The sequence below is a fragment of the Hyla sarda genome, chromosome 4 (genome assembly GCF_029499605.1).
Source record: "Hyla sarda isolate aHylSar1 chromosome 4, aHylSar1.hap1, whole genome shotgun sequence".
Classification (NCBI taxonomy): domain Eukaryota; kingdom Metazoa; phylum Chordata; class Amphibia; order Anura; family Hylidae; genus Hyla; species Hyla sarda.
The window spans coordinates 174,188,762-174,206,591 of NC_079192.1; the positions used below are offsets into that span (position 1 = coordinate 174,188,762).

Consider the following 17,830-nt stretch of genomic DNA (forward strand, 5'->3'; position numbering starts at 1 on the left):
TATCTATCCCAATTGGGCTCTGTTGCAAGGTTTTTTTTTTTTGCTTGACAGTCATGTTCTTCTAACTGTACTACAGTGATTGCAATTTTTGTGAGTGATGTTTACTCGCTTTTCTCTGCTCATGTTGTTGATTGTACATTTTGTATTACCTATTTGCCACTTATAAAATGAAAATCTTTAATAAACAAAGTTTTCAAAAAAAAAAAAACAGCAAAAATTCAAAACGAGAGACAGGTGGCCAAAGAAAGCAAAACTAATCCTAAATATTTTTTTAGATATATAAATGCAAAAAAACCAAGGACAGAGCATGTAGGACCCCTTAATAATGATAATGGGGAGGTTGTCACAGGCGATCAAGAGAAAGCGGAGCTACTGAATGGGTTCTTTAGTTCTGTATACACTATGGAAAAAGGAGCTGACATTGGCCAGGTCAGTGCTGGTAACACATGTAATGTACTGAACTGGCTTAATGTAGAGATGGTACAAGGTAAGTTAAGTGATATAAATGTAAGCAAATCCCCAGGGCCAGATGGATTGCACCCAAGAGTTCTTAGAGAGGTAAGTTCAGTAATATCTGTACCCCTGTTCATGATATTTAGAGATTCTCTGGTGTCTGCTATTGTGCCAAGGGACTGGCGCAAGGCGAATGTGGTGCCAATCTACAAAAAGGGCTCTAGTTCTTCCCCAGGAAACTATCGACCGGTAAGTTTAACGTGCATTGTGGGTAAATTGTTTGAAGGACTTATAAAGGATTACATACAGGAATACATAGGGGATAATTGTATTATAAGTGATAGCCAGCATGGGTTTACTAAGGATAGAAGTTGTCAAACCAATCTAATTTGCTTTTATGAAGAGGTGAGTAGAAGCCTTGACAGAGGAATGGCTGTGGATATAGTGTTTCTGGATTTTGCTAAAGCGTTTGATACTGTCCCTCATAGACGTCTGACAGGTAAGTTAAGGTCTTTGGGTTTGGAAATTTTAGTTTGTAACTGGATTGAACACTGGCTCATGGATCGTACCCAGAGAGTGGTGGTCAATGATTCGTACTCTGATTGGTCCCCGGTAATTAGTGGTGTACCCCAAGGTTCAGTACTGGGCCCGCTGTTGTTTAATTTATTTATCAATGATATAGAGGATGGTATTAACAGCTCTGTTTCTATCTTTGCAGATGACACCAGGCTTTGTAGCACGGTACAGTCTATAGAGGATGTGCATAAGTTACACGATGACTTGGATAAACTAAGTGTCTGGGCATCCACTTGGCAAATGAGGTTCAATGTGGATAAATGTAAAGTTATGCATCTGGGTACTAATAACCTGCATGCGTCGTATGTCTTAGGGGGGATTAAACTGGCAGAGTCACTGGTAGAGAAGGATCTGGGTGTACTTGTAGATCACAGACTACAGAATAGCATCCAATGTCAGGCTGCTGCTTCCAAAGCCGGCAGGATATTGTCATGTATCAAAAGAGGCATGGACTCAAGGGACAGGGACATAATACTCCCCCTATATAAAGCATTGGTCCGGCCTCACCTGGAATATGCTGTTCAGTTTTTGGCACCAGTCCATAAAAGGGACACTGTGGAGATGGAAAGGGTGCAGAGACGCGCGACTAAACTAATATGGGGCATGGAACATCTTAGCTATGAGGAGCGATTAAAGGAGTTACAATTGTTTAGTCTTGAGAAGAGACGTTTAAGGGGGGATATGATAAACGTATATAAGTATATTAATGGCCCATACAAAAAATATGGAGAAAAACTGTTCCAGGTTAAACCCCCCCAAAGGACGAGGGGGCACTCCCTCCGACTGGAGAAGAAAAAGTTTAGTCTCAAGGGGCGACACGCCTTCTTTACCATGAGAACTGTGAACTTATGGAACAGTCTACCTCAGGAACTGGTCACAGCAGGAAAAATTAACAGCTTTAAAACAGGATTAGATACATTCCTGGAACAAAATAACATTAATGCTTATGAAGAAATATAAAATCCCATCCCTTCCCCAATATCGCGCCACACCCCTACCACTTAATTCCCTGGTTGAACCTGATGGACATATGTCTTTTTTCGACCGTACTAACTATGTAACTATCAGTAGGATTATTTGTCTGATATCTATTATTTGCAATAGGAAATGGTAAAATGTTGGCGTGACTGTGCCCACATTTAATTGTTGAAACATGGATATGTTTAACACTGGAGGTGTTCTCACAAGACTTTATTTGAGTAGACATTAAAGGTTATGTTTTAGAAAAAAAATTTTTACTAAAATGCTGTTTTTTCCCCAAAGTTTTAATTTTTACAAGGGATAATAGGAGAAAAAGCCCCCAAAAATTTGTGGACGTCAAGTGCTCTGCTGGTGCATTACAATGCTCAGGAGAGAAGGAGCGCTATTGAGCTTTTGGAGAGATAATTTGGTTGGGGGGCCTTGTGCGTTTACATAGCCCCCCGTGGTGCCAGAACTGTGGACCCCCCCCCCACATGTGACCCCATTTTGGAAACTACACCCCTCACAGAATGTAATAAGGAGTGCAGTGAGCATTTACACCCCTATGGCGTTTGACAGGTCTTTGGAACAGTGGGCTGAGCAAATAAAAAAAAAATTTTTTCACTTTCACAGACCACTGTTCCAAAAATCTGTCGACACACCTGTGTGGCAGAAATGCGGGGTGTAGTTTCCAAAATGGGGTCACATGTGGGTGGGGGGAGGGCTTTGTAAAACACACATGGCCTTCAATTCTGGACAAGTTTTCTTGCCAAAAGCCCAATGGCGCTCCTTCTCTTCTGAGCATTGTAGTTTGCCCGCAGAGCACTTTACATCCACATATGGGGTATGTTCTCACTCAGAAGAAATGGGGTTACAAATTTTGGGAGGCTTTTTTTTCCTATTTCACTTGTGAAAATGAAAAATTTAGGGTAACACCAGCATTTTAGTAAAAAAAAAAAAAAAAAAAAAAAATTAAGGCTCACTATACCCCTTGTTACGTTCTGTGAGGGGTGTATTTTCCAAAATGGGGGTCACGCGTGGGTATTTATTTTTTTGCGTTTATGTCAGAACCGCTGTAAAATCAGCCACCCCTGTGCAAATCTCCAATTTAGGCCTCTAATGTACATGGTGTGCTCTCACTCCTGAGCCTTGTTGTGCGTCCGCAGAGCATTTTACGCTCATATATGGGGTATTTCCGTACTCAGGAGAAATTGCGTTACAAATTTTGGGGGTCTTTTACCTCTTGTGAAAATAAAAAAGTATGGGGCAACACCAGCATGTTAGTGTAAAAAAAATAAAAAAATTTACACTAAGGCTGGTGTAGACCCCAACTTTTCATTTACATAAGGGGTAAAAGGAGAAAAAGCCCCCAGAATTTGTAACGCAATTTCTCCCGAGTACGGAAATACGCCATTTGTGGCCCTAAACTGTTTCCTCGAAATACGACAGGTCTCCAAACCTCCAGCGTTTGCAAAACTACAACTCCCAACATGCACTGACAAACTGTGCATGTTGGGAGTTGTACTTTTGCAACAGCTGGAGGCACACTGGTTGGAGAACCTTCAGTTAAGTTCTGTTATCTAACACCGTATTTTCCAACCAGTCTGCCTCCAGCTGTTGCAAAACTACAACTCCCAGCATGTACTGACCACCGAAGGGAATGCTGGGAGATGTAGTTATACAACAACTGGCAGTACGTAACTACAACTACCAGCATGGCGAGACAGCCGTTTGCTGTTCGGGCATGCTGGGAGTTGTAGTTTTGCAAGATATAGAGGGCCACGGTTTAGAAATCACTGCACAGTGATCTCCAAACTGTGGTCCTCCAGATGTTGCAAAACTACAAATCCCAGCATGCTTAAACAGCTGTCTGGGCATGCTGAGAGTTGTAGTTTTGGAACATCTGAAGGGCTACAGTTTAGAAACCACTGTATAGTGGTCTCCAAAATGTAGCCCTCCAGATGTTGCTAGGCAACTCACCGGCTTCCGTAGTCTGCACCAGGGAGCCAGACGCACGTCATTGTAAGTGGACCTCCGGCGCCGGTCACAGGACAGTTCCCCTGTTCTGCCCGCACTACAGTGGGTGGGCAGAACGGGGGAACCAAACTTTAACCCCCCCCGCCCCCCGATCTGCTATTGGTCGGTCGCTTCTGACCAACCAAGAGCAGGGATAGGAGGGGCGGCACCCCTGCCACCTCACTCCTATCCCTTCAGGGTGATTGTGGGTGTCTTGGACACTCCCGATCCCCTTTATTTTCCGGGTCACCGGAGACCTGTATGACCCGGAATCGCCACAGACCGACGATTGGGGGGGGGGGGAATGGGTTCAGGGGGTTCTCAGGACCCCCCAGGGCATTTGCCTAAAACTGATTAGCTCAGGTGCCTGTAGGCGGGTATATCCTGCTGGGAGGGACCAACTTTTCTTGTTGCCTAGTGTCAAGCCTCCTAGTGACAGCAGCATATATCCACGGACCAATGGAGCCAATTGAGAAAGATCGTTTTCCAGCAGTGTCCTCCTTATCATCACAAACAGGATTACAGTAAAAGGAAACACCAGTGTATAGATAACAGATCATCTACACAATAGATGATGTTCACAGCTCAGTTTCCCCCTAAATAATCACGTCTGGACAGGTCACAGAGCATGGCCAGAAAATTTTCCCATTTTAGTAATGAAGAGTCTAGGCCATTCTATTATGTCTTAGAAGTGATAACAAGTCACGTGTTAATGCTGCATACCAAACAAAAACACATATTACACCAACATTTATGAGACTGCAACGATTGCAGCTTATAGTGTAAAAAATAATAGAAAATGTAATATATGTAAATAACTCCTCCCCCATTAATAGTTTGAATCACCCCCCCCCCCCTTTCCATTTTTCAAATAAAACAAAAATAAACATAAATATAATATTAATAAAACAGCACAGCGAATGGTGTCGACGTAAAAAAACAAAAACACAGAAAAAGTTCAGAATTGCTGATTTTTGGTCACGTCATATACCATGTTAAATTAAGATTTTTTAATAGAAGTAATTTACAAATCTGTTTAACTTTCCGGAGCCAGTTGATATATAAAAAAAAGTTTTGGCCTGGAATACCCCTTTAACTGTAAAGTGCACTGCATAGAAACAAAACCCCCTTAAGGGTCTATTCACACATACAGTATTCTACACAGATTTGATGCGCAGGATTTGAAGCTGTGTTCAGCCATTTAGTTTACACTGAAATCTGCGCAGAATACTGTACGTGTGAATAGACCATAAAGTTGCATAATGGAAGTGTTTTTTGCCAATATTACCCCAAAAGTAATTTTTTTTTTTTTTGCTTCTTCACACATTTTGCGGTAAAATAAAAAGGTGTAATACAAAGTACAATTGGTCCTGCACACAACATGGATTTTAAAAGACAAGAAGGGAAAAATAAGTATGCAAAAACAAAAAGATGCTGCACAATTAAGGGGTTAATGTGGACAATAAAGGGGTACTCCGGGGGAAAGCATTTTTTTTTTAATCAACTGGTGCCAGATAGTTAAACAGATTTCTAAATTTCTTCTATTAAAAAATCTTTACCCTTCCAGTACTTTTTAGCAGCTGTATGCTACAGAGGAAATTCTTTTCTTTTTGAATTTCTTTTTTGTCTTGTCCACAGTGCTCTCTGCTGATACCTGATGCCCGTATCAGGGACTGTCCAGAGCAGGAGAAAATCCCCATAGCAAACCTATGCTAATAAGTACTGAAAGGATAAAGATTTTTAACCCCTTAAGGACTCAGCCCATTTGGGCCTTAAAGGGGTACTCCCACCCTAGACATCTTATACCCTATCCAAAGGATAGGGGATAAGATGTCTGATCGCGGGGGTCCCGCCGCTGGAGACCCCCGCAATGTTGCATGCGGTACCCACCTGTTTCTTGTCCGGAAGCGCTAGTTGGTCTGGGTCGCGACCACGGTATTGGAAGTCCGTGACGTCAGGACTCCGCCCCCGTGTGACATCACGCCCCGTCCCCTCTATGCAAGTCTATGGGAGGGGGCGCGATCAGACATCTTATCCCCTATCCTTTGGATAGGGGATAAGATGTCTAGGGTGGGAGTACCCCATTAAGGACTCAGACAATTTTATTTTTACGCTTTCGTTTTTTCCTCCCCGCCTTCAAAAAATCATAACTCTTTTATATTTTCCTCCACAGACTAGTATGAGGGCTTGTATTTTGCGCAACCAGTTGTCTGTTGTAAGGCCATCACTCACTTTACCATAAAATGTATGGCGCAACCAAAAAAATACTATTTGTGTGGGGAAATTAAAAAGAAAACCGCAATTTTGTTCTTTATTCTTTGGGTCAATATGATTAAAATGATACCCATGATAACATACTTTTCTATTACGGTTGCGCTTTTTAACCAAATTAGTACGTTTAAAATCCCCCTATTTTGAAAACCTATAACTTTTTCATTTTTTTCTATAAGCGGCGGTATGAGGGCTCATTTTTTGCGCCGTGATCTGTACTTTTTATTGATACCATATTTGTTATATAAAACTTTTAATCTATTTTGTATAAATTTTCTTTTAGAATAAAATGTTATAAAAAAAGAAGCTATTTTGGACTTTTATTTTTTTTTTTTACGTTCATGCCGTTCACCATACGGTATCATTAAAGGGGTATTCCAGGCCAAACCTTTTTTTTATATATCAACTGGCTCTAGAAAGTTAAACAGATTTGTAAATTACTTCGATTAAAAAATCTTAATCCTTCCAATAGTTATTAGCTTCTGAAGTTAAGTTGTTGTTTTCTGTCTAACTGCTCTCTGATGATTCACATCCCGGGAGCTGTGCAGTTCCTATGGGGATATTCTCCCATCATGCACAGCTCCCGAGAAATGACATCATCATTGAGCAGTTAGACAGAAAACTTCAGAAGCTAATAACTATTGGAAGGATTAAGATTTTTTAATAGAAGTAATTTACAAATCTGTTTAACTTTCCGGAGCCAGTTGATATATTTAAAAAAAGTTTTTGCCTGGAATACCCCTTAAACATTTTATTTTAATAGTTCAGATATTTACGCACGCAGCGATACCAAATATGTATATAAAATATTTTTTTAACACTTTTTGGGGGTGAAACTGGGAAAATGGGACAATTAACGTTTTTATTGGGGAGGGGATTTTTCGCATGTTTTTTATTTTTTACTTTATTTTTTACTTTTATTTTTACACTTTAATAGTCCCCATAGGGGACTATTTAAAGCAATCACTCGATTGCTAATACTGTTCATTGCTATGTATAGGACATAGCACTGATCAGTGTTATCGGTCATCTTCTGCTCTGGTCTGCGAGAAGGCAGATCAGAGCAGAAGACGCCGGGGAGGCAAGTGAGGGGACCTCAGTCTGCCGTGCTGGATGATCGGATCGCCGCGGCAGCGCTGCGGGCGATCATCCATTTTAGCGACCGCGATGCTGCAGATGCCGTGATCTGTATTGATCACGGCATCTGAGGGGTTAATGGCGGACATCCGCGGGATTCGCAGATGCCCACCATTACCGGCGGGTCCCTGGCTGCAATCAGCAACCAGGACCTGCCGCATATGATCCGGGCATCGCTCTGATGCTCACGGTTATGCTTAGGACGTAAATGTACGTCCTGGTGCGTTAAGTACCAGCTCACCAGGATGTACATTTACGTCCTGCGTCGTTAAGGGGTTAAATAGAAGTAACTTACAAATCTGTTTAACTTTCTGGCACCAGTAGAGTTAAAAAAACAAATGTTTTCCACCGGAGTACCCCTTTAAAGCTAGCACAGCAAACAAAATATGGGTTCTACAAATCATCATGTGAAGGTACAATTTCAAGAATCTTACAGAGATCGAGCTACTTGTTTCAGGTTGTCCGAACTGGTTGGATTTAAGATTGCACATGTTTGGAAAAGTTCGAGAGATTCCTGGATTTTCCCCACTAATCTTAGGATCAATGCTAGAAAGAAAAAATATTAGTATGAGATTGTTACAATAATAACCCAAGTACTTTTACTTACGGTTCATATACATATAGGTAAAGTTAACAAGCCTTAAAAAATGCACAGGTGCATAAGCAAACAAACACAAAAAGTGACTGTTACTATAGTGAAATCTTAGGCTGGGTACACACTACGTTTTGGCTATACGGGGACCGGATCCGGTATACTGCGGTTTTAGGTCCAGTCACAAATCTGGATACAGGGCAAAAATGAGCCGACCGGAGTCAGCGTTTGACTCTGGTCGGCTCATTGAAATGCATTACATACGGGACGGGTCTGGCTGGGATACTGGAGCGCTTGGTTTTGACTCCCCCAGCCGGATCCAGTCCCCGTAAAGCCAAATCGTAGTGTGAACCCAGCCAGGGATAGAAGCATGAAGAGGGTTAACTGCTACATTAGTGCATTACATAAACAGCATTTAACATAGGGCTGGGCGGTATACCGGTTCATACCGAATACAGAATTTTTTGGGCTGCACGATATGAATTTTCCCCCATACCGCAATACTGGTATTGCCCCTCCCCCTCAGGAATGTATTATCAGCCTAGCACAGCGCTGTCCTCACATCGGGGAACTAACCCTATGTTAGGTCAGTGCTGGTAACACATCATGTAATGTACTGAACTGGCTTAATGTAGAGATGGTACAAGGTAAGTTAAGTGATATAAATGTAAGCAAATCCCCAGGACCGGATGGACTACACCCAAGAGTTCTTAGAGAGGTAAGTTCAGTAATATCTGTACCCCTGTCATGATATTTAGAGATTCTCTGGTGTCTGGTATTGTGCCAAGGGACTGGCGCAAGGCGAATGTGGTGCCAATCTTCAAAAAGGGCTCTAGGTCTTCCCCAGGAAACTATAGACCGGTAAGTTTAACGTGCATTGTGGGTAAATTGTTTGAAGGACTTATAAGGGATTACATACAGGAATACATAGGGGATAATTGTATTATAAGTGATAACCAGCATGGGTTTACTAAGGATAGAAGTTGTCAAACCAATCTAATTTGCTTTTATGAAGAGGTGAGTAGAAGCCTTGACAGAGGAATGGCTGTGGATATAGTGTTTCTGGATTTTGCTAAAGCGTTTGATACTGTCCCTCATAGACGTCTGACAGGTAAGTTAAGGTCTTTGGGTTTGGAAATTTTAGTTTGTAACTGGATTGAACACTGGCTCATGGATCGTACCCAGAGAGTGGTGGTCAATGATTCGTACTCTGATTGGTCCCCGGTAATTAGTGGTGTACCCCAAGGTTCAGTACTGGGCCCGCTGTTGTTTAATTTATTTATCAATGATATAGAGGATGGTATTAACAGCTCTGTTTCTATCTTTGCAGATGACACCAAGCTTTGTAGCACGGTACAGTCTATAGAGGATGTGTATAGGTTACAAGATTACTTGGATAGACTAAGTGTCTGGGCATCCACTTGGCAAATGAGGTTCAATGTGGATAAATGTAAAGTTATGCATCTGGGTACTAATAACCTGCATGCATCGTATGTCTTAGGGGGGATTAAACTGGCAGAGTCACTGGTAGAGAAGGATCTGGGTGTATTTGTAGATCACAGACTACAGAATAGCATGCAATGTCAGGCTGCTGCTTCCAAAGCCGGCAGGATATTGTCATGTATCAAAAGAGGCATGGACTCGAGGGACAGGGACATAATACTCCCCCTTTATAAAGCATTGGTACGGCCTCACCTGGAATATGCTGTTCAGTTTTGGGCACCTGTCCATAAAAGGGACACTGCGGAGTTGGAAAGGGTGCAGAGACGCGCGACTAAACTAATATGGGGCATGGAACATCTTAGCTATGAGGAGCGATTAAAGGAGCTACAATTGTTTAGTCTTGAGAAGAGACGTTTAAGGGGGGATATGATAAACGTATATAAGTATATTAATGGCCCATACAAAAAATATGGAGAAAAACTGTTCCAGGTTAAACCCCCCCAAAGGACGAGGGGGCACTCCCTCCGTCTGGAGAAGAAAAAGTTTAGTCTCAAGGGGCGACACGCCTTCTTTACCGTGAGGACTGTGAATTTATGGAACGGTCTACCTCAGGAACTGGTCACAGCAGGAACAATTAACAGCTTTAAAACAGGATTAGATACATTCCTGGAACAAAACAACATTAATGCTTATGAAGAAATATAAAATCTCATCCCTTCCCCAATATCGCGCCGCACCCCTACCCCTTAATTCCCTGGTTGAACTTGATGGACATATGTCTTTTTTCGACCGTAATAACTATGTAACTATGTTACCCGCCAGCGCTGTTCTGCGCCCACCCCCAATTAATGATCAGCCCAGCGAGGTACTACTCACAGAAGTCAAGCACTGCCCTCCTCCTCTTTGTTGGGGGCCGCCGGAACTCACTGTACGCCAGTGTCTCCAACCTGCGGACCTCCAGCTGTTGCAAAACTACAACTCCCAGCATGCCCGGACAGCCAACGGCTGTCCGGGCATGCTGGGAGTTGTAGTTTTGCAACAGCTGGAGGTCCGCAGGTTAGAGACCACTGCTGTACGCTGTATCCCTATACCCGGGCTGCAAAGGATACAGAAAATAAACTTTTAACTCACCCACCTCGGCCGCACGCTGGGGACAGGGGAAGACAACGCTGGCGGGTCACATGATTTAGGGGGGGTGAAAATACCGTTATATACCGTGGAACCGCCGTAAGTAAAAAAAATACTGTGATACACATATTTGGACATACCGCCCAGCCCTAATTTAACATATATTCTGCATCCAAAGAGTAAATCTACTGTTAAAGAAATGAACATTCTAAAGAATGGCTGGAATATTTACGTAACGCGTGTTCCTTCTTACCTTGTACATAGACTGCATATTCACACACACCGTCTGTAGCCTGGAGCTGTTCCTTAATCACAGCCTGGAAACATATATTATTAATATAAAGTCCATTAGTATCATCATCCCTTCATGGCAATCACTGGTCTACAGGATCATGGCTCTGTTCACACTAGTCTCACAGGAGATATATATTATTTTTCTTCATCATCATGGTTTGTTTGACAAATCCCTCATTCCACCTTTTCTAACTGGATAGACAAGTGCAGCAGATCACGCTATTCTAACCACTAAAAATACGACACTTGATACTAGCGTAAACAGAAACTTAAAGTAAATTAGGCTGCATAGTAGAATCCATGACAACTCACCTTGCAAGCCTCATAATCTTTATGGACATAGTGCAGATGAATAAGCCAGTTTCGTCTTTCCAAGATAGGAAGGTCTGGAGCTGCAAATTATTTATGACAACAGTTACACAAGGCACAATTTATGTTTATATGGAAGTCTCCATTTTTTTTTTTTTGCACAATATATTTACAACATTTTACAGGTAAATTATTGTAAAATTTGAAGAGACCATTGGTCTGGGAAAAATAAACTGACAGCAGGGTCACCTGCACCAACCTTAATATACAGGTAGATACCGTAATGGGGGTGACCCTGTTTCTAATGCTGCTGAACAGGTAAAAATAGGTGCAGCCGTTCAGGAGATATTCATCTTGTTTCTATTATGGTCATTTCTTCAAATGTGCAATGGAGGTGGCTGATGCTGCTGTATGTGCAATGCTCTAGTTCGCTCTGGCCGATACCCTTCGGGCAGAGTTACTGGCTGAAGGGGGCAGGGTTATTGTCCAGGAGAGAGTACTGCACATCAAACAGCAGCCTGTTGCTCCATTGCACTCCATTCATTGTCTATGAAACCACCAGAGATAGCCGCGTACAGCACCATTCAACACAAGCGAGTTGGAGCTCAGTTCTGGAGATCGTGCAATACCACACAGTGCAACATGTAGCGATCTATATGTTACTATTCAGTTTAAGAAAAAGACAGAAAAAAAAAGGTAGGCCCGGGTGGAGAGGAGGGAAGGGTTAGAATACATAATAGGGATAGGCTTCATAGGAAGAAAAAACACACACCTTTGAATTGCATGTTGACTAATGCCAGAAATCTCACCAATAAAAGTGGGTATAACAGAGTGGGTAAAACAGCCCGAGGGGGGCGCCCTACTAGACTTACTATTAACCAACAGACCTGACAGAGTAACTAATGTGCAAGTAGAAGGATAGCTAGGAAATAGTGATCATAATATAATACATAATAGCTTTTTCTTCAATAAGGGAACCTCTCGAGGGGCCACAAAAACAATGAACTTTAGAAAGGCAAAGTTTGATCAACTCAGAGAAGCCCTTAACAATATAAATTGGGATAATGTCCCCAAAAACAAGAATACTGACACTAAATGGGAGACTTTTAAAAGTATCTTAAATTCTCACTGTAAGTTGTATATACCTTATGGGAATAAAAGAAAACCAATATGGATGAACAAAAATGTTAAGGGGGCAATAAATGACAAAAATAAAGCATTTAAAACTACTAAAACAGGATGGCAGTGAGGAAGCATTAAAAAGTTATAGAGAAAAATGTAATATATGTAAAAAAAATAAAAAAGAGATAAAGGCGAAAAAATAGAGACAGACTAATTGCCAAAGAGTGTAAAACTAACCCCAAAATGTTCTTTAACTATATAAATAGCAAAAAGGTTGCACTGTTACAAATGGATCTGGATAGGTTCAAGGTTTGGGCAGGGAAGTGACAGATGAGGTTCAACACTGATAAATGTAAAGTAATGCACATGGGGAAGAAAAATGGAATGGGAGAACACTTGGGACGACTGACGTGGAAAAGGACTTAAGGGTCTTAGTTAATAGTAAACTTAGCTGTAGTGACCAGTGTCAGGCAGCTGTTGCCAAGGCTAATAAAATCATGGGGTGCATCAATAGGGGCATAGATGCCCACGACAAGGAAATAATTCTACCACTGTACAAATCAGTAGTCAGACCACACATAGAATACTGTGTACAGTACTGGGCACCAGTGTACAAGAAAGATATAGTGGAGCTGGAGAGGGTTCAAAGACGGGCAACCAGGGTAATACGGGGAATGGGAGGATTACAGTACCCAGAAAGATTATCAGAATTAGGGTTATTTGGTTTAGAAAAAAAGAAGGCTTAGGGGCGACCTAATAACTATGTATAAATATATCAGGGGGCCGTACAGAGATCTCTCCCATGATCTATTTATACCCAGGACTGTATAACAAGGGGGCATCTTCTACATTTAGAGGAAAGAAGGTTTCCACACCAGCACAGACAGGGGTTCTTTACTGTAAGAGCAGTGAGACTGTGGAATTCTCTGCCTGAGGAGGTGGTCATGGTGAACTCTGTAAAATAATTTAAAAGGGGTCTGGATGCATTTTTGGAGAATAATAACATTACAGGTTATGGATATTAGATTTATAGGGACAGAACATTGATCCAGGGATTTATTCTGACTGCCATATTTGGAGTCGGGAAGGAATTTTTACCTCTAAGATGAGTTTTTTTGCCTTTTTATAGGTTGAACTTGATGGTCTTTTTTCAACCTTCAGATAGGTTAAAAAAAATCCCTCTTTAGGCGCTGCTTCTCCCAATGGATACATTTTCATCATTTTATTACTGATATTATTAGAATATTGCATATATTGGTTCGGCCCATCTCTATTACGTGACTTACATCACCTGTCTTTCCCCTCCCCTATGACCTCACCAGCCCAAATTGTTGGTGCTTTTATTATATGCATATATACCAGTCTGTTGTTTGTATAAGTTACACCAATATGAGGAAGGGTTATTATCCGAAACGCGTCATTGGTTTAAATAAAATTCATCTTTTAATCGACTACCTGACTCGAGTGTATCCATTGGGAGAAGCAGCGCCTAAAGAGGGATTTTTACCTATCTGACTGTATGCACTGAGGACATTCCTGCACTGGCGTCCACCTCCCTACGGCTTCGCAGCACCCATCGGATACCTCTACTCGTTTGTACCCCTTGCTTCGGGGTGATATGCGCATATTCATTGCGCTCAAGGTGAGAACAATACTAACCATCTTTTCCATGTTTTACTGCTATCTTGGGATAATGCACTAGGCACCTGTGTGGTTTTTCTTTTTGTCTCATTTCTTTTTTCAACCTTATGAACTATATTACTATGTTACTATGAACTTTTACATTGTGGCTGTAAAAGTACAGCAAACATTATGTGACATTACAAAAGAAATAACATGAAGCCGCCACCTTTTTTAACACGTGGTTTTCTCAAGTTTGAAGTCTCAGAAAGGACCTGTAAAATAAAGAGAGTTAATAGATGATTTCACACTAGAGGCTTATACTGACAGTACTCCTCCTGAGAACATGGAGGTCAGTGAGGTAGCTGGCTCTACAATGCAGGCATGTGAAAACTGCCAAATTTTTCAAAGAGAACAACATATTTATGTCCCTTTATCCCATCAGCTAAAGAAAGGAACTCACCCATTTTACATAGTTTTTTTTTTTATTGGTGGAGTCTGGGGGCCAATTCCCCTGGGAGACCATCGCTCAACTGAGTGCTGTCTAAATATGGGATCTATAGAAAATCTGAGACTTCAGTGGGATGGCAGTCCAGGTTTTAAGACCTCCACCTATTAAAACTTCTGACATGTTTCAATGACATGCCAAAAGTATTTAAAAGGAGAATTACACATCAGTAATCTGGTTTACACTATATAGAGATCCACCCACCCATTGGCTAACACTTCAAATGGGAAACAAGGCAATGGCATCAGTGCAGCATTGTAAGGCTAGGTTTCCACACAGGTTTTTTCTGGTGTTTTTTTTTTTTTTTTTTTTTTTTTTTTTTAGAAAACTTCCACTGCAGTTTTTGAGCCAAAGCCAAAAGTGTATACAAAAGGAATGGGAAATATAAAAGAATTAGATACATTCCTGGAACAAAATAAGATTAATGCTTATGAAGAAATATAAAATCTCATCCCTTCCCCAATATCGCGCCACACCCCTACCCCTTAATTCCCTGGTTGAACTTGATGGACATATGTCTTTTTTCGACCGTACTAACTATGTAACTATGTAAGAAGGACTAAGACTTCTCCTTCCTACTGGATCCACTGCTGACTTTGGCTGAAAAACTGCAGTGACAGTTTTCCAAAAAACACCAGAAATAAAAACTGTGTGAAAACTCAGCCTAATGGTTCACACAGTGTTTGGTATAGTACAGGGCTCAATACTTTGGACACTTTTGGTCAAAAAACATGGGCAGTAAGCAGGGCCGGCCCAAGACACTGTGCTGCCTGGGTCTAAAAGGGAAATGCTAGACCACCAGGCTTGATTTAAAGCTACCTTTAGACACCACTGTCAGCTTTGACAGTGGCAATCTAAAGGGTTAATAGCTGGCTGCGACAAACGCCAGCTACTGAAGACAGCTGGGGGTCACCGGGTATAGAGCGGGCTCGAGTCAGAAGCCCTCTCCATATACCCTGAGCGGCACCATGACTGACTAGGTTCGTCATGGGTTGCAAAGGGGTCAAAAATCTAATTGGGCGGCAATGTGACGCCTCTGTAACCCAGCGGGACCCAATGTAGGGCCGATCCTGGCAGTATGTATAATGTATGGTGGAAATGGAAACTAGCCACAGAAAATCTGATCAGAATAAGGGGTGGTCTTCATTGTATTGATAAGTTAATATGCCGCTACCAGACACACACCTCTTTCTCTACTCAGAGCCCTATGGCAGTAGCTTATCTCTTAGAGCAGTGTTAGCCAACCAGTGTGCCTCCAGCTGTTGCAAAACTACAACTCCCAGAATGCCTTGACAGCCTTTAGCTATCCAGACATGCTGCAAGTTTTAGCTTTGCAACAGCTGGAGACACATCATTAGAAAATGCTGTCTTAGTGGAACAATTCATCTGACACGTTGAAAACCATGATATATGATCTATCATTCAGTAGGCTGATTCCTTGGAAATGTAGACTTATGTATGTATATCCTCAGCTTTAAAACGCTGCAATAGCCTGAAGATGTAGCCACAAAAAAACAAAACATAAATAAATATATGTAAGTAAATTCAATGTTTCCTTGCACTTGCATTGCCCTGCTCTTTGCCCAGCTCTGCCCATAGTAATACCCTTACACTAAGCCGCGCATGCGCATATCCCATACCCTGAACACTCACAAGTCACCTCAACCTCATCCTACCTCTTACACCTCCCCACCCAGCAGGGGGCGAGACTGCGGGGCATCAGCCGCATACTTTACTTCTGTTTACCCATCACCAATACCCCGACCAGCCATACCACACATACGAGCAGATGAATTGCCAGCCAATGCGCCGGAAATAAGCGGGCACGTAGGCGGCAGCACGCAGTTATTCTACCTGCCTCACACTACCGACCCACAGCGGCCGTTACTGCCGTGTATTACCGTGGCCTGGCCGTCCTCCGCCATCACTTGACAGGATAAAGTAGCGGCTTAGTTTCCAAGACAACAAGATTTACATCACTTCCGGCGATTACATCCCTTGCTCGGATCCCCCCCGGAAACGAGGCTGTGAAATCGTGTTCCGCTCTAGTCTTGAATGCCTTTCGCACGGTCATAGAAGTTTCTGTCCTAAAGGCTTCTGTTTGTTACTTAGTGGGAAACACAAGCGAAATGTATGTGCTGCTTTATGATTTAGGCTAAACTCTTATGTGAGACTGAGTGCACTGGTGTGTGATGGAGCCCCAGATGCTATAGCTCCCATATGCAGCTGCATAGACAAAGCCCAGAAGATTTAAAATATTCCCAGTCATGGGTGTAACTATAGCTGTAGAAGCCATTGCAGCTGCTATGGGGCCTAGAGGTAGAGGGGGTCATAACAAATTAGGCCCCCTTTACATACGCATGTTGTCTGGCAGCATATCCCTCTGGCGATATAGAAAAAGCATCAGAGGGAAAACTACTGTAGAACCGATCCCATTTCTATGAATAGTACAGTTCACATTAAAGGAGTACTCCAGCGCAACATAGCTTATCCCCTATCCAAAGGATAGAGCATAAGTTATAGATCGCGGGGGTCCGAGCGCTGGGGGCCCCCCCGGATCTCCTAGACGAGGCCACGGCAGACACGCCCCCTCCATGTATCTCTATGAGGTACATGGAGGGGGCGTGTTGGCCACCGCGTCATGCGGGGATGGAACGCCCCCTTTCCAGCATACTGCCGCAGCCCCGTCCAGGAGATCCCGGGGGTCCCAGCGCTCGGACCCCCGCGATCTATAACTTATAAGTTTTATAGCACTACAGATGTCCTTTAACCCCTTAAGGACCAGGCCATTTTACACCTTAGGACACGGCCATTTTTTGCACATCTGACCACTGTCACTTTAAACATTAATAAATAAATTAATAACTCTGGAATGCTTTTAGTTATCATTCTGATTCCGAGATTGTTTTTTCGTGACATATTCTACTTTAACATAGTGGTAAAATTTAGCATTTTTCTAACTTTGAAGCTCTCTGCTTGTAAGGAAAATGGATATTCAAAATAAATGATATATTGGTTCACATATACAATATGTCTACTTTATGTTTGCATCATAAAAGTGACGAGTTTTTACTTTTGGAAGACACCAGAGGGCTTCAACGGTCAGCAGCAATTTTCCGATTTTTCACAAAATTTCCCAAATCACAATTTTTCAGGGACCAGTTCAGGTTTGAAGTGGATTTGAAGGGTCTTCATCTTAGAAATACCCCATAAATGACCCCATTATAAAAACTGCACCCCCCCCCCCCCCCCCCAAAGTATTCAAAATGACATTCAGTCAGTGTTTTAACCCTTTAGGGTTTATGGTGCACTCTCCCTTCTGGGCCTTGTTGTGCGCCCCCAGAGCACTTTGCGCCCACATATGGGGTATCTCCGTGGTCGGAAGAAATTGCATTACAAAT

At 42.2% G+C, this 17,830-nt stretch overlaps 1 protein-coding gene across 1 annotated transcript in view; it reads right to left on the minus strand.

The window, feature by feature from the left end:
- The window catches only part of BBS4 (Bardet-Biedl syndrome 4), a 57,112-nt gene extending 40,581 nt beyond the window's left edge, over positions 1-16,531 (minus strand). The window contains exons 1-5 of the mRNA XM_056572792.1: positions 16,331-16,531; positions 14,151-14,196; positions 11,183-11,262; positions 10,830-10,893; positions 7,848-7,959 (exon numbers count right to left, since the gene is read on the minus strand). Of these exons, the coding sequence (XP_056428767.1) occupies positions 7,848-7,959; positions 10,830-10,893; positions 11,183-11,262; positions 14,151-14,196; positions 16,331-16,354 (326 nt within the window). The 5' untranslated portion in view covers positions 16,355-16,531. The remainder of the gene's footprint in view (positions 1-7,847; positions 7,960-10,829; positions 10,894-11,182; positions 11,263-14,150; positions 14,197-16,330) is intronic.
- Between the last annotated feature and the right edge of the window lie 1,299 nt (positions 16,532-17,830).